A 17,490-nucleotide genomic window follows, 5' to 3' on the forward strand; every position below is an offset into this window, starting at 1 on the left:
TACCAGGAAATAAATTCATTAAGTGTCCAAGACACAAACAACAAGCAGCCAACCATACACACAAAAACATGAAACATGATTAAACATATCTGAACAGCAAATGTTTGTCATAAATATACATATATATATATATATATATATATATATATATATATATATATATATATATATATTACTAGGTAGAAGGGTAGGTACCAGGTAGAAGGATAGGTATCACCTAGAACCTCTAGTCAGCTGAGTCCCTGTACTGTTCTGACAGATGAAGGTCATAAGGTATGAAGGAAGTAGGTTGGAAGTTTAATTTTGAGGCTTTCCCTTTTTGAGAAGACAGAAACTAAGAGGGGAAACTTAATTTGTTGGCTGAATTGTCCTTTTTCTCTTGATGTTACAGTTAAAAATAGAATCCAGAATGTAAAAGAAATCAGATGGACATGCTCTTGAGTGTGAAGATAAATTGAAGGTTGGTCATCTTTTCATTTTTATTTTTTAAGGTCTATTGAATTAGTTCTGTCATTGTTAGTTTTGTTGACAAATTTTATCCACTTTGGATTTGCAACATCAGTTTAAAACTATAACTCTTTACTGCACATTAAGTTTACATGCAACTTCTGTGTATTTGTGACCTGTATCAAGAGTTTTCATCATGTTTGTTTATTTAATCTGGAGACAACAGATATCTCTTAACACAAGACTCCTTGCTTTTTCAGTTGGCAAGCTATAGTTCACAACGTATACACTAGTAACCAATGGCTTCAATATTTAATTAACATTATTTTCACAATAAATACAAATGACCAAAAAGAAATGAAAAAACAAAACACGAAAAAACATAGTGATTCATAAATTACAATTTACACCGTTCTATGAAGGTAAAAAAAAAAAGCTAGCATTTCACATACCTGAGGCACAGTAAATTTGTCTTTTTCAAGACAAACCACATTACTTTCTAAAATGTGATCATGATCGGCACTTAAAATAAGCCACTCAAAGTGTCTCTCACCGTGCTTTAAGTTAGTCGTTCATATACGTACAAGATTTCGGGTTAAGGTGAATCCAAGTGTTTGGTTTCAAAATCTTATAACACCAGAGCAAAATCACATCAGCTCCTCCCTCAACAAAACCATCCTTTTTCTCTTTTCACAAAAGTCTTTGAGAGATAAAGAGATGCAGACACATTTGTCAAGTATCAACAATTGGCAAGAAAAGAGGCAGTTGTGTTCCCCCTAATTATGTCTTCTGGACATTGTGCCCTCTTGTGGACAAACATTTTATGAGGCAGCTTTAAGGCTTCAAGGAACAATTAAAAACCAGTTCCCTTCAGTTCCACTGCTTTCTCCACTTTGTTCTTCTGACTGCTCCGACTGGAGAGCATTAGCCAAGCAGCAATAATGCCAGCCATTAAACAGAGGATTCCCACAATCACTGGTACCCACACAGGCAAAGAGGGGGGACATGAAGGCACAATGACTGTTGATGCAGGGCTGGACATGGTGGTGGTAAAGCTGGCGGCGGTGGTGGTGATGGTGACTGGTGGGCTTGATCGACTGTTGACCTTAGTGAAGATGAAGGGATTAGCCTAAAGGAAACAGAGCAGACAAGTATGTGAAATGATTGTTCAGATACAGGTTTACAAGACTCAAAGTGATAATTATTCAATCATAATACATTCATTAAAAAAGGACAAAAGTAATACAAGTGATTAAAAAAGTATTCATAAAGCCTTTTTGTTTTATGAATGAGGTTTTGTTTTGTTGTTTTAAAACATCACGCCTTTTTTCCCACATTCAAGCAAAAACAAAAACATGCTGTATATGCTATAATGTGCAATCCAAAGTCTAAAAAAATCCACAAGCAGGAACACAAACACAAAAGCCAAAAAAATATAAAACAGAGCATCTGAAAAATGAAATTCAAGAATGACTTGTGCTATAGTCGAACACATGAATTGGTTGTTTTAACAAAAGCGTTGTGAGCTGATACTTCTCTCAACACATACCTCAGAGGGACACTGGATTTTAGAGCGGTCATATGTGAAGTCACTGTACGCCTGCTTTCTACCCACAGGCTCCAGCTGTATAGACAGAAAGATAGATGATGTAAAACCTAAAACAAATCTGTATGAGTGAGCTGTGGTTTGGTCCATTATTCCTCCATGTTTACCATATTATTCCAGAGGGCAATGGCCATCTCAGCATGAGCTCGCTCACTGATGTGCAAACAGTCCACAGAGAAGAAACTGGAGTCAGCCTCTCCGTCCTGTTAAGAGATCATATTTTAAAAATAGATTCCTTTAATATTTATGCGAGGATGCTCATGGATAAATCAGGATATCTTTGTAACTTACCCCAATTTGAGGGATAAAGGTATTTTGTAAAAAGGGTTGAAGGACGACAGCAAAGTCTTCTTTTCCCTCGTAACGATTTCCAGAAATAAGTTGCTGGATCTCAGCCTGGGAAGGGAAGAAAGAGGAAAATTAGAGGAATAACAGAGGAAACCACCTGAAAGGTATGTACGGCTGTTTAAATGAGTTCTTTGCATGTACCTGATACTCGTGATTAACACGTTTTATCACTTCAAGCTCTGGTGAGTTTTCAGCTGGGTTGATGACACATGGACAGTTGATCCTGTAAAAGAAAACTCCCATTTATTTTGTTTTTCCAAGAAACACAGGGGAAGCAGAACTCAAATTAAAGTCAAAGTGCAAAGACCGTCCTTGACAGAAAAAGTTAAAGGAAACCGCTCTTGAGAGCTGTAATGAGATCGATACATAAAAATGGTTGAATCAGAGATACTTGCAGCAGCGCTTATGTTTCTAGAAACACCGGTAATGCAGACTTTACGTCCACTGTGTGTCATTTGGTGGGTTTTTAGAGGTTTTTATAGCCTACTTGCCGCAGCTTAAAACACTGATCAGAAAACATCGCAAACCAAAATCATAAAGTTACGGACCAACAAAAACAATGAGTTAAAAGATGCTTAAAGATGAAACAAAAATAAATATTCCCGGTCGCCATGATCTGCCAAATACAAATTTCAAAAAAGCAAAATAATATTTTTACATCAAAACAACCATTTTTCTCTTCCCTGTAAAACCTTTCAAATTTATGATGACTCATCCTCAGGGACTAATGTGTGGCCAATTAAAGAGTTTTTTCGAGGCTAACAATCCACTTAAATGAATCCGAAACCTATGTCCCGTCTTCAATCTTGTGATTGGTTCTATCCTGTTTTAGATGGACATACAGTTTGCACCGATTCACAGCAGTTAAGAGTTCACTTTCATGGGGTCTTTAAATAATCTGGAAAGCAGAAGAGGACTGCTCCATCTGTTGACTCATTCGACGATATAAAATCATTTGAATGTTAATATAAAAATGGTGATTATATATGCCTCAATATCCATAGGGCTTCTGATGTTTCACATGAAAAACAATAGGAGGATGAGAAACACGGGAAAGTAGCTCAAACAAACCTCTGCAGGAGAGAGCAACCAAGTGTGTTCTTCTTCACTGTTTTTAAAGTATCTATCTGGAAGAGCTCCACAACATTAACCAGCAGCCTCGGTACCTAAAGAAACAAGGAGAGGAAGGGGAAGAGGAAGAGAGTAAATATGACCCACATGCACTCCCAAGGAGGCAGATAAAAATAACTGCAAGTTTCTAATATCTTACCTCTTTGTGTAACATGTCCAAACTGAGTATGATATTGTGAGTATAATTCTGGGGTGACAGATTATTCTGTGGAGATGAATAAGTATGGTGTTACTGAGTTTCATTACAAAATCAGTAGGGCTACTTATGTACAAGGTGTGATGTTTCAGGAACACCTACCTGGTCTATGCAGTAACTGCAAAGATCCTTTCCTCCAACTAATATGGTGACAAGTTTCCAGTCCTTTTCGAAGTTGACATTCTGTGAATTAAGTATATATAACATGAGGATGGTGGAAGTAGACGCCTTTAAAAAAACATCTTTTAAAGGTGACTGCTGTTAGATCAGGTTGGCATTACAACTGACAGAGCAGCAACCCTCAAAACCCTTCAGTCTCTTGTAGGTTTCAGTTTCACCTTATTTTCCCGCATGGCCTTGATGAGAGCTTGAACTTGTGATGGGATTTCTCTGTAACACAACATACACAGACAGCATGCGTGAGAGGGAAGACAGGGTTGTTGAAACATTTCACTCAGGTAGAGGAACTAAAAGAAAATGCACATACGAGGTTTTAGCTCCAGGTACAGCCATGTTGAAGGCCTTCTGTCTTGATCCGACCCCTTTGGAGAAGCCCTTTAAGGCGGGGTTGAACATCCTCAAGATGTCTACAACAAGAAAGGGGAAAGAATGTGTGGAGTTAAATTAAAGTATATTGCATAATGTGTGGTCTACCTCTTCTGTTGCTTACAGCCCCAGGCTCTGACAGAGGAAAGTGGTGAAAGTGCTTCCCTTCATTTTTTACCTATTTTTTCTATTTCTTTTAATCCAATTCCAGGTGTGTGTTTTTCTTCCCCCAAACCTAGTGTTTTGGAAAATTGTCCCCATTTAAGATTACAGCTGGCCAAGAAATCCCCATTACTGCAAGTGCTGCTCCTCTGCAGATAACAAATACAAATCTCCAGTATTATGTTTGGAGAGATTGGTATTTGTTGTGAGATAAAGTGACTCAGAGAAACTATTCCTTGCCAAAAAATACTCACTTGGTAGTGTTGTGACAGTCTCCAAAGTTTTATCTCCTCCAATGCTAGAAGAAAAAGCCACAACACATCAGCCTGGAACATACAATGTGATCTAATTTTAAAGTCAATTAAACTTCATATTGTGCCGACATGTCATACCTCCATGATACTCCTTTATACTCCTTATTGAGGTCAAATACAGTCTTTGCTTTAGCACCTGTGCCTGCCTTTGAACAAAACGCAAAGAGGACAAATTGGAAGACAAAAAAAATCGAATGAAAGTGCTGGATTGGACAGTGAGATTATTACAAAGGTGAATGTAGCATCAAAGCAACAGCACTATACAAAAGGTGTAATCATCAGTGGTGCAATTTGTTATCTGGCGGATAACAAATGGATTGGATTGTACATAGTTCAAGGGCAGTAAATAGTTGATACAGGTTAACAGTTAGGGCTGAGTTGCAATTATTATTTCCCCCTTCCCAGACACATACAGTACATGCAATGTTATTATGCAACATAATGTTATAGAGTGCGCTTGATTGTTATCTGTCAATTACTTTTTGTACTTTATTGCTAACATTGGTAAAAGATGTGCCGTTTTCTTATGTGCCGTCTAACACCCAACAAATGAACAGAAATAATCTGAATATTATTTTTTCAGGACACTGACCGTTGTTGAGTCTCCCAGTGCTGCCACCACCTTGATGTCTGCAGGTCTCAGCTGGTGAACTTCAGATAAAAGAAAGACATGATCCCATTGAAAGCAAGGTAAACTACAAACATTCTCTTTTTACTTGGCAGTATTTCACACTGATGGCCCCCCACCACCACTACCTTCCTGTAACCATGTCCTCCCTCACTTTTAAGTCTATATGTGTCTTTTCTATGTAAATACAGCATCCTAAAATGATTTTGATGTCTTAATGGCAACTGGAGTGTTTTACTCGAACGTTCATCCTCTGCTTCACTTTTGGTTTTCAAGTAGAACGGTGTGCAGAAGTATTTTTTATTATATTATTTATATTTTTTTTTTCTTTTTTTTTCTTTGCAGTTATAAGAAAGAAGAAATTGAACCTCAAATCAACTTTCCATCTCACCTGAAGTTGGCACAGTGTCAGATGGATTAAGGTCCACACATGAGAAGTCACTTCCCCAGTTCTAAGGGGAAAGAAATGTCAAATGATATTGTGTAAATAATTGAGTTCATAAAGAGTCACAAAATAGAGAACAACCTGCTGTATGAAGGGAAGGAACAAGATTGTGCAAGCATAAATCCACAGCTCAATGAAGTTTAGTTTTTAATCATATAAAACAGATAATGTATTTTTTTTATTTCGTCATAAAAGTCAGTTATCAGATAATGTGCTTACTTGGATAGGTCCAGGTGTTGGAGGGGGACCAGCATATGAGTAATCACTGTTGTTGAAGGTCCTAATGTAAGGGGAAGTCTACAGACAAATCAGGGGGAAAGTAATTTACTTTGATGAAATGATAAAGCCACAAAAACACACACAAATGATTGTACACGTGGGCATTGTACAACCTTCATTCCCTCACTTAAACAAGTCAGCACAGAAAGAAAAACCTTCATCGTTATTACTAACTTGCTATTTGAATGGATTTCCTACCTTGGTTGGACATTTGATGTCAATGTCTGCAGAAAAATCCTGTTTAGAAGTTTTATTTCCAAGAGGCTCCAGCTGGGAAAACAAAAGTGAGCATGATGGGTCAACATTTATCCTCTAATTAATTGAGTAAAGATAGACTTGTTAAAATCTAATTAAAAATAAATAAATAAATAAAAAAACACTGCTTTTACATGGGCAGGACTAAATGAGTCACATGTTCACAGAGGGCACCAAAGACAGCACCAACCAAAAGTTTCTTAAGTTAACTCCTTCTGCAAATCATAACACAAAAGGAAAAGAGTTCCTTCTTGTCTGATTCTTACCATGTTGTTCCAGAGGGAGCGGGCCATCAGCGTCTGGGCTTTCTGGCTGAGATGGAAACAGTCGGCACTGAAGTAGGAGCGATCAGGACGACCATCCTGTGACAAAAAGGTATGATAAATAAAAGAACCACTTTTTCCCCAATCAGTTAACGTCCTGATTTTATTCCTAATAGAAGGACTAAAGTCTGTAAGAGTTTGACAAATACAAAGAAAATGGAAATCCTGTAGTTGTTCTTATGGGGATGACCAAATGGCAACAGCTGCACAACTTTTGAGACATGTGATGAAATCAAAATGCTGATGGGATATGAGGTAATACAGGTTGCGGTTTATACCGCTCTTGTGGTTAACAATGATCTACTGTCAACAGGGGACTTAGAGAATACTGAAACAAGCTTATATAGTTAGACTGGCTAATTAGTTTTCCAATATATTTTGCTAAGCTAACAAGTGGATGACTGCTCATCAATGTGGTGTCAGACATCATATATTAATCTCAATATGTTTAAGGGTATTTTCCTAAACAGGTAGTTTTGTCAATTGCCAAAGAAACTGGGTAATAGTGTAATCGTGTTTTTGTTAATAAAGTGAAAGTTGACGTCATCAAAAACAGAGAGCCGACAACTACCATTTATTCGATATACTTCACAACACTTCACATCAAAACCCGATAGACACTAGAGCAAGACACAGTTTTAATCCTGCCACTACTGGTTATATGTTGGTTACAGCAACTCATTGATTAAACCTCCATCGTCTTAGTGAGGTACATAGTTAAGTTACTGACCGGCAGTCTGGGAACAATGATTTCTCTGAAGAAAGGCTGGATGACCACCGTGAAGTCTGAGCGAGTATCGTAGCGGCCTGACTCGACCAGCTCATTCAGAGCATGCTTAAAGAAAAGGAAAGGACAGGTGTCTGTGTCTGAAGATAAAGCAAGGCTTTAATGATCATCGTTTTTATTTGTTTGTCTTTTCTACCTGATAGCCTCTGTTCACGTCCTCCAGCATTTGCATAGCTTGAGAGTTGGTCTTTGGCAAGATAACGCAAGGACACAAAATACTATAAATCATAGGAGAGATAAAAAAGGTTGTTACATCACAGTTTATGATTATAAATGAGATGACAGTTAATCAGCCATGAGGACTTTCTGTGGTGTTGTGAAACTTGTTTAAAAGTCAGAACGCTTTAAAGAAAGGCTGACACTTACTTTACCAGCCAAGTTGGACATTTAAGTGAAGCGTCAATGTGCATTTCTCTCAGCGGGAGAATATGAAGAGGCTCTACTAAGTTCACCAGAGCACGAGGGACCTGGCAGAGACAGGCCAAGATGATTAAACAAAAACAGAACTGTATGTGTCTATAAAGGTAGCAGCACGTCCTTTGATTTTACCTCTTTATGTAGATAATCCAGGCTGTCACGGACGTGACGAGCATAATTATCCACAGAGTAGAGCAGCTGTAGAAAAAGGAAAGCATCTTTAAGTTTTATTTTATTTTTATTTTTTTAAACCAGTAAGAAAATGACTAATGCATTTTTAATTACTCCACATTAGTACTCACAGAGTTGTAACAGTGATCACAGACGTCATTCCCTCCGATAAAAAGGGTGATCACCTTCCAGTCGGTCTCAAAATCGATTCTCTGCAAAAGAAATGAGAATGTTAGTGGGTGTTTTTCATTATTAGTTTTAGTTTTTTATTGTTTTTTTTTTCACACATTCATTCTTAGAGGGAAAAATGAGTTGCTGTTTTTTAAAAGTGGATGTAAGTTATGCAAGATTTCAATAATGAGATATGTAAAGAATCTGTCTAAACGATTAAACTTACAGAGTCATTCTTCATCCTTGCCACCAAGGCTCGTACTTGCTCTGGCACATCCCTGAAATCAAAAATATAAATCAGATAAAACATCATAACATTACAAAAGTTTGATCCAAAAGGCTAAAGATACATGAATGTTTTTTTGTTTGTTTTATTAAAAGTCTCTAATTTTGCATGCAAAAAAAATCCAAAAGAATAACTTAGATTCCAAATCCAGGTGTGCACTTTCATTTTCCCACTAGTAAGTTTGTGTCATATTTATCACATTTATGTTTCCGTGTTTCCGAACTCATCAAACAGTATTCTTTGATTAAATAACTCTCAAGAAGCTGTTTAAAACATCAGCTCTGTCTTAAACATACTTGCTCTTAGCTCCAGCCACAGCCTGGTTGAGGAAAGCCTGAGGAGTGTTCTGTCGACCAATGCCAAGTGAGTAGCCTGTCACGTTCTGGTTAAAATACTTCAAGATGTCTATGATAGCAGAGGAAGAGAAAAGAAATGAACTTTTTGTCATTATAAGGAAACCAATTGATCTGATCTTAACTGTAAATGAATCTTCAAAGAGACTCACTGGGCAGCGTGGTGACACTTGTGAGGTTTTCATCTCCACCAACACTGAAAAAAATACAAACACACAAGCAGTGTTAAAATGATGATCACTTTTATATCAAACAAAAAAAAGACTATATATACTTAGACAAACACTAAAACACAAGTATTATTAGCTAGCTTTGCATTAGTTGTGTAAAGTGTTGACTGACCTCCAAGACAATCCTCTGTACTGCTGCAGGACTCCCAGGATGTTGTTGGGACTGGTTGGGATCCCGTTCCCTGCCTGCGACACAAAAAGGACAGAGTTTAGTGACATGAACTTGAATTAATCAATACATCTATCAGTTAGTTTACTGTAGATAATAAACATGTAAAAATGTAGAAATTGTCTGGGTTCAAAATTAAACTTCGGGTCACTTTATTATTATTATTGTGTTACATATTATTCATTATTATCATTTCAGATATTCAGTATCTTTGTCGTTCATGATCACTTTTCAGACCCTTATATAAATCTACTCTCTTTTACACACAGTATAAAGTCTTACTGTATACATTGGCTACATAAAATTGTGTTTGGTTGTTATGAAAGTTTAGTCCTTCATCTCACAGTACAGATTATAACATCATGTTTCCACTTGTTATATTCAATTGTAAGAGCATTTTCTGACCAGAGTCATTATACAATATGTAATCAGTGAGTGTTTGAGTTAAAGATTGAACTGTATATTCGATATCTAACAGAATCTGGCCTGTACCTTGTTCACCTTCCTCTTTGTTTTCTATTCAATGAAACTAATAACAAAATTAACGTACTGTCAGAGAGTCTCCCACAGCAGCAACCACTTTGATATCTCCGGGCCGCAGTTCATGGACTGTGAAAATGAAAGCGGACACAAAGAATATGAATGTGATGGCAGGACGTCAAAAGGCTGCACCACTATATAATACTGTCATTGCAATGATTCAGCAATAATATTAGCTGGTGATACTTTAAAGTTGTAGCTCAGTAAAAGTCTTTGAAAGGACAAAGAAATGGTTCATTATAAGATAAATCATCATCATAAAATGACGTAAAAAGTTAAGATTGGAGAGGAAAACAGACTAAGAGATGATTTATGAAGTCATGAATAAATGAAACCTTTATTCCCCAGAGGAGAAAGTGTCTTGCAATAAAAACATAAAAAAAGAAGTGATACAGACTACAAGAAGTGATCCAGACTAACATAAGGATGAAACAGAAAAAGGTTTGTTATAATATTAGTTTGTAATTTTAGGTTTATAGAAAATACAAAATCTTGTCTGTCAATGAAAATTCGCTGATTTTTAAATATTAAAAAAAATCGTTGAACTTTCTGTCAACTAAAAGTCACCATATCGCCTGTTTGAACCACACAGGTCAGTCTAAAGCTTACCTGTGGCAGGTACGGAGGGCGAGGGGCTGAAGTCCTCACAGGGCATCTCCGTGCCTGTAAACTGAGCGGACACACAGAGTACATCCATGCTAAGAACTAAACAAGAGATGCGGAACACTAAAGCCTCCATTAGGCTCACTATGAGACTATACTCACTGGAAGAACGAGAGGAGATTCATCGCGGTGATGATATGAGGGAGAGTTTTCCTCAGTCCTTAGGAAGGGTCGGTCCTTTAAGGAGGGGGCAAGATAACCAAGAGGAGGAGGAACAAGAACATTTGGTGTTGAATGGAAAAGAACTAAGAGTAGGTTATTAGGAAAGCCAGGATCTATTTCCCAGCATGTTATGTGTCACGTCAGGTTATGACATGCTGATTTTAAAGTCATTTTTTACAATCTAGCACAGTTTGTTTCTCACCTCAGTTGGACATGGCAGTGCGATGATCCTGCCATTGTCATCTGTGTTAGGTTGGCCATTTGTGGGCTGCAGCTGAAAAACAGAAAACTCTTTGTTTTCGCATTTGCAATTCAAAGAATTACAACTCTGTATGTTGCTTGGTTTGTGTTTGTGTGTGTGTGTGTGTGTGTGTGTGTGTGTGTGTGTGTGTGTGTGTGCGTGTGTGTGTGTGTGTTTGTGCGTGTGTAAGATAGAGAGTGCTTCTCACCAGGTTTGCCCACATCTGCACCAGCAGTTTATCAGTTTGTTGTGACACTTGCGAGTCAGAAAGAGGCTTCCCACTCTGTTGAAAAAAAGAAAAACATCCACCACATTGTACTGTAAGATACTGTAGATACAACGAGTACATCTACAGTAAGATAATTTAAAATGTAATCTAATCTCAGATGATGAGGATGCTGTTGACTCAAAAGACTTTGGCAATTTTAATCTTTTTGCCATTTATCTTGATTCCATGCAACACATTTACACATATGCTCGGATAATACAGAATAAACTTTTCCCTGTGCACTCTTTGAACTTACCAATTGACATTGCTTCCATGTAATCATGCCATACTTTAGTTTTGTATTTTTGATTTATGAATCATGTTTATTTTGTGCCCTCTTTTATAGTTGTTGATGGTTTTGTTATTTATGTTTTTATTGCCAGACACTTTCTCCTCTGAGGAATAAAGGTTTCATTTATTCATTCACAGAGTGAATGAATAAGTTTTTTAATTGTAAGTTTTTAATTGTAGTTTTTTAATTGTACAATGCTTTACGAATCTGGCCAATAAAATACCTGCTTGCTTCTAGTGCTATTTAAATACATGCAGCATCCTTTAGAGGTGAAAAATTGAAACCAACTCCTACTACCTGAAAGAAATTTCAAATATTTTAGCTGGCTCCAAAAGTAAGGTTGTGGCTTAAATATGTTTCCTAATATTAAAGTCACTGCGAGCTCATATTAGCCAAGCTATCAATGGAAAGCATTTAAAAGTCTTTGCTTCTTTACTAAAGGTGTGTAGAGGGACCGCCTGCGCCTCTGTGACTCACAGAGACAGATGAAGTGTCCGGGATGAACGGTGTGTCCTGCAGAATCACTGTGAAGTCATCTAAGTCACTGAACCAGCGCCTCTTTACGAGCAGCTCATCCAAGGACTCCTGCAGGCGAGAGGGAAAGTCACCAGAAAGGTAATAATAATGCCCTCAGTGCGTCCATCAGATATTTTATTATGTAAAAAAAAAGCACACACAAACCTGCAGAGCCTGACTCAGCATGGCCCTGAGCAGTCTGGCTTCTTCTTCTCTGTTTGTCTCCATGCAGGGACACGTCCTGTCAGTAAGAAAGAGTTCATCTTAACAATGCAACAAGTTCATATTTAGAGAGACATCTTTATCCTATGTCGCTTTAACTCTGACTTTACTGTAGCTTTAGGTAAATTGTACCATTTATCCTTGTATCCTCTGTATTTTAACACAATTTTTTAGCTTTATTTATTTTGACAGGGACAGTGTACAGCTGCACTATAGTTAGCTATGAGCTTACATCTGGTCCCTGTACAGGCAACTGAAGGAAAAAGACTGATTTGTTGGTTTTTTGCTGGTTGTATGATTTTATTTATTCTTTTTTTTCTGAGGGGCTTTTGGTGCCTTTATTGGCAATAAGGAAGGAAAGTGGATACAGTTGGATATCCGGTGGAGAGATGGATTGCGATGCTGGAAATGAGCCACAGGTCGGACCTGAACCTGGACCGCCCGCTTGGAGGACTACAACTTGGGGTACTGCATGGGGCATGCGCACAAACTACTATGTAATCAGTACACTTTGTCAAATGATTTTTCAGCTCTGAATGTCTCTTTTTTCTTTTGACAGACTAATAGCTTGTTGTAAAACCCTAATTTCATCTAAAGTCTCATGTTTAGACAGAGATGTCTCGACAAAAAAAGAGAATGTATGCATTAACTCACTTTTTGTGGAAAGTGTTGTGTTCTCCATCCCATAATGCAACACTGACGATTGTCCTCTTCAGCTGTGGTACAGGGGAGTGAATCAAGATGAGGACAAAATGAGTTGATATTGCACACACAGTAGTTGTAACTAAAATATTGTGTGTAACTCTAAATGTACCTGAGAGTGCAACAGCTGCAGAGCATCATCCACGTCTTTAATTACGGCTCTGACTTCAGACTGAACCTACACAAAGAACAGTCCGAGACTCAAATAAACTTTCAGATTATCCCTCATTTGTCAAAATTCACCAATATGTTTTCTGTCTCCACAACCAGAGTTTTGGTTTCCTCATAATTGTGTGAAGAAGGGGATAAAAAGCTACTAAGTAAGCATAAGTTTTTCCTGAATGACTTGTTGTCCAAACATCTTTATCAATAATACGCACTGACAGTATCTGATTATGTTGATCTAAGTTATTACTTTTATAAGCATTTAAAGATTTAAAGATGAAAATGGCTTAATTTTCCTAATTATTTGACTCATGAAAGTTAAAAAAAAAAACAGACAACAAAGGAATTGATTTTCCTCAATAAACACAGCACATGTGTTTTTCTTGTCAGTTATTCTTCTAACCTGCTGCTGCTCACAGGCACAGAACTGATCCACCTGAACAAAGAGAAGGAGAATCTTCCAGTCTTTCTCCACATCAACGACCTGCAATAGAAAATAACAGATGTTTCATTCATCTGCAGAGACTACAAGAGGTCATTTTGACTCATAAGTTAGTTTTATGCTCACTCCCAAACAAGTCTCAGTGTGGAATCGTAGCAATTAACAAAACAACTTAGTACATGCACCATATAGCCATCCGTTTTTATGTTTGGCTTACTTTATTGTTTCTGTTTTCTGAAGTAGTTCAATCTAAACTCATTTTGTAAAATGCTGTAAGTACACCAACACTGTTGCACATCAATGCACAAGCTAAACAGTCTAATAAGACACATCAGTGATGTTTGAAGTAAGACAAGAAAGAGTTGAGTTAAGTATTCTTTTAAACTCTGTAGCACTTTGAGATTAACAAATGTAAAGTGTTTTACAAATAAAATGCATTATTATTAATTAAGTATGGCTACACAAGAACATTTAACTGATTCTACCCATGTAGTTCTACATCCATTTTAAGGTCACATACTTTGAAAAATACACTTTATCATGGTTTTCTATGTTCCCCGATAGTCTATAAACAAACTAACTGAATATGAGAAAAGTCCATCCTCTCCGTCTTTGGCCTGCTTTTCAGGAAATGTGTGCTCAAACAGGCCCTTTGGAGATTTTCCATCACAAAGGGCAGTAACCCCTCCCCCAGGTAGGTGATACTCCCACAGCTAGGTGTTTGTTTTGCCCTCTGAGTCAGCCTTCTTGCTGTAAACAATTGGGTACGGAGCAACAACGCCTGAGCAGCACAAGCCTCTCCAGAGAGGTGTAATGACACACAATCCATTTGCATTTAAAGCTACAGGCACAGAAACAGCCTGATCCCAGCAGGGCTGAAATAGAGAGGTTTGTAGGCATGATCAAATACAGGATCAGAGTGGATTTAGAACAAGAAAGTTTACAGGCATGTTTAGGGGAGCCCTGAGAATGATTTAAATTTGTTGAAAAGGAGGACAATAAGTGACCTTTAAAGGAGAACTCTTTGTAAAGGTGTTGTATTCCTATGTTGTACTGTATATTTGCAACGTATAAAAACTTAAAATTAAGAAAAAGATGACTTTGATCAAATTCTTTACAATGAGAGTACTCTGTTATGAACTTCTACCTGATTGTGTTGGAGGTACTGGGACACTTCCTTTGCCTGCTCCACAAGTGAGCTGCAAACCAAACGCATCAAGTTTAAGATATCTTCAAATTATCTGAAAAAAACAGAGTAATAAGTGACGCATTTATTGTGTGTGTTTTTACCTGTGTTGAACAAACTGAGTGTTGTACATGTTTATTTGATCCGACAGAGGACTGATCAGTGCAGGATTGAACAGGGACAGCAGCTCTGATGGAGGAAGACAGACACAAAGTGAACACCAGAAGACACAGCTTCTTCTGCTACAGTATGTGTTGCAGATGTGTTAACACTTTAGAACTTAAAAACATTAAACATGCAAGCTTACATTATAACCAACCTATGTTACTAAAATGTTCAAAAAGGCTAAAAACAACAACAACTTCACATACACTTTGATAAGAGCATTTTTAGTCATGTATTTAATTTCATTATTCATTATTTTTATTCATTGGACGAGTGGAAGCAGCTGAATGTTTGGCAGCACACCGAGTCCAAGACAAATTTCCCCAAGGGAACAACAAAGTGTATCACAACTGTTGTGTTGAGTCAGTCTGTATTTATCTTTATGAAGTATCAGAGGTACTTTGTGTTTTATAAATCATTTACAGAAAAGATGAAAGCACACAGGCGTGATGTATGACAAGTACATACAGGTCCATTGTTTCAAATAATTACGGCTAATGTAGATTATCAGTGTAGTAAAGATAGCACACAGTAGTGTGACAGAAGCTCATATCATTATAAGTGAAAGTTAAGTTTTGGACTAAGCACAATATTGAAGACATGCTGAGTGAGGCATGCATGGACATCCTAAAGATGGCATTTAATAAAAACAGGTTTTAGACACACACAAAAAAGATCACATTTTGAATCTTACCTGTGAGTCTTGATACCACTGTGGAGAGCTCAGTACTGCAGGGAAATCAAAAGACATGAGTGTCATTCTGTTTCTACACTGTTAGATTTCAGTAAACTTTAGAGATCATATCACTCATGGATGAAGCAAACTTTTGACCTATGCTCACCTGTGCATGTGAAGTCCAACGGAGGAAAGCACAGCCACATCTGAAGGTCTCACTCTGTTAACTACAGAGAAAGAAATAACCCCTTCAATCTATTATCAGCATTTACTTAAGTACAGGAACGTTTCCCCTATAGTTCAATTATTAACACAAAGTAGAAAAACTCAAATTATTATCCCAGTAGAAGTAGTATTGCCACACTGCGAAAAGACAATTGCAAAGAAGTTAAGTAAATGTGCAGAAACATTACTTTTTTTTCTTTCTTTCTTTGCATCTTAAGGTCAATAGATATTACTTGTCTTTGGACTAGGAGTTATTTTTGTGCTTAACAAAACATCTGCACGTTTCTGAACAGCTGTTTGGTAAAGTGGACCAAAAAGTTGACATTTTCTGCAGAATTTCTATCTGCAGTGTAAGAACATGTACAGAATGTAAGTAAAACTCAAATTTTACTTGAATGTCATCATTGAATGAATGTTATTTGGTTTGATTTATATAGATATTCTTATATTTCCCATGATATTCAATATAGACAAAACATGTTTATTTCTATATATAATCTGACTGTTTCCATCAATAGAAACAATAAACAGTTCACTCAGCCTACAGACCTTCATATAAGTGTACATTAACTTTGTCTTCATTTCACTCACCATTTGATGGAGGTGGCTGAGAGGGAAACATCTGAGAGCAAGGCATCCCAGTTGCTGAAAACAGAAATACATAACTCGATTAAATAAAGCCTGTTTTACAGAAGATCTGATGTTAAAAGCATGCAATACAACTGAACAGACATGCACAATTGAAATGGATCCTTATTTAAATTTTTATAAAAGTGGTATTAATACCATAGCCAACTCAGTCTACTGACTCTTTCTCATTAAAAAGCTCATTGCATAAAAAACTGGATTACTGTTTATATGACAACATATTTTCCTTGATGTATGCTTATGGTTTTTCTTCTACTGATACAGAATCACCAAATCCAGCTCCAACCCAAACAGAGCAATACTTTCAACTTTACACATGATTTACGTTTATATTCTCCATAGCAGTCTAAAAAAACTCTTATCAGCTTCTCTAAAGTCTGATGTTGAAAAATAACTGCGAGAATCAACCAATGTGGGAGGGCTCATAGCCTAGGGGTAATGTTGTGTGCCCCTTGTAAAGAGGCTATAGTCCCTGTCGCAGCAGCCGTGGGTTTGAATTCAACCCTGGTCCTTTGCTGCATGTCAGTCACTAATTTCTCCACTTAAAATGTCCTTTCTATCTTCAGCTGTCCTACTCAATAAAGGTAAAAAGGTCCCCAAAAAACAAACAAACTCAAAATCAACAATGGTGACAGGATCATTAAATCAAATAGCAGGAACCTGTAGTCCATGTGAACCCGAGGACGCTGATCAGAAGCAGCCGTAGAAGCGTCATCTCTGTGAATCTCTCTGATTGATTCTCTGTGATTGTGCAGCCTCTCTTCCTCTCTGCTCTCTCTCTCTCCCTGTTTGGCTCTGTCGATTTGTGACTATCAGTTATACCTGACCACGATCACCGGTAATGACAAACGTTGCAGATCATAAATTGACACAGAGGGGAGGGACTGGCCGACTTGTCCAAAGGACACAGATGAGAGGCTTGATAATGAAACACAGACTCTGATAGTGCAGCTTTAATCATTCTAATGAGTGAAAGTGAACTACAGTACAAGGTGTTACTGTGAACCTATTATTGTATTGTTACTAATATTGTTTGCCAAAATAATGTTGGGCTTGGTTAAAGTCATAGGCGTGTCCAGGTGTGGTATTGGCCCCCCCTAGAAATTTGATTGG

At 37.3% G+C, this 17,490-nt stretch overlaps 1 protein-coding gene and 1 long non-coding RNA gene across 2 annotated transcripts; one reads left to right on the forward strand and one right to left on the reverse strand.

Moving 5' to 3' along the window:
* Positions 1 to 465: 465 nt before the first annotated feature.
* LOC306827440 (phospholipase B1, membrane-associated-like) lies at positions 466 to 17,177 on the reverse strand. The gene is made up of 42 exons (XM_079349260.1): positions 17,038 to 17,177; positions 16,321 to 16,374; positions 15,671 to 15,731; positions 15,523 to 15,557; positions 14,768 to 14,852; positions 14,625 to 14,676; positions 13,439 to 13,519; positions 12,983 to 13,048; positions 12,823 to 12,884; positions 12,112 to 12,187; positions 11,908 to 12,015; positions 11,079 to 11,153; positions 10,832 to 10,903; positions 10,570 to 10,644; positions 10,414 to 10,474; positions 9,815 to 9,873; positions 9,208 to 9,281; positions 9,018 to 9,061; positions 8,809 to 8,917; positions 8,453 to 8,504; positions 8,187 to 8,267; positions 8,017 to 8,082; positions 7,834 to 7,934; positions 7,604 to 7,685; positions 7,411 to 7,515; positions 6,624 to 6,719; positions 6,301 to 6,372; positions 6,043 to 6,120; positions 5,770 to 5,830; positions 5,343 to 5,401; positions 4,829 to 4,896; positions 4,691 to 4,734; positions 4,216 to 4,315; positions 4,067 to 4,118; positions 3,831 to 3,911; positions 3,672 to 3,737; positions 3,473 to 3,567; positions 2,543 to 2,624; positions 2,345 to 2,449; positions 2,161 to 2,256; positions 1,997 to 2,071; positions 466 to 1,576 (listed from the first exon to the last, which is right to left on the reverse strand). The coding sequence occupies exons 1-42, from the start codon at positions 17,090 to 17,092 to the stop codon at positions 1,301 to 1,303; spliced, it is 3,297 nt and encodes a 1,098-aa protein (XP_079205386.1). The 5' UTR covers positions 17,093 to 17,177; the 3' UTR covers positions 466 to 1,300.
* Positions 5,355 to 6,725, forward strand: LOC306827444. The gene is made up of 3 exons (XR_013779633.1): positions 5,355 to 5,440; positions 5,724 to 5,800; positions 6,637 to 6,725. It is a non-coding gene; the product is annotated as an uncharacterized lncRNA (long non-coding RNA).
* Positions 17,178 to 17,490: the final 313 nt, after the last annotated feature.

Source organism: Symphodus melops (genome assembly GCF_947650265.1).
Source record: "Symphodus melops genome assembly, chromosome: 1".
NCBI classification, from domain to species: domain Eukaryota; kingdom Metazoa; phylum Chordata; class Actinopteri; order Labriformes; family Labridae; genus Symphodus; species Symphodus melops.

Excerpts from the sequence above, each read along its gene's own strand:
- LOC306827440 (XM_079349260.1), bottom strand. The coding sequence starts at position 17,092 with ATGACGCTTCTACGGCTGCTTCTGATCAGCGTCCTCGGGTTCACATGG. Across the intron at positions 6,121-6,300 it reads ACATCAAATGTCCAACCAAG|ACTTCCCCTTACATTAGGAC; the intron begins GTAGGAAATCCA and ends ATTTGTCTGTAG. Across the intron at positions 5,831-6,042 it reads CAACACCTGGACCTATCCAA|AACTGGGGAAGTGACTTCTC; the intron begins GTAAGCACATTA and ends CTTTCCCCTTAG.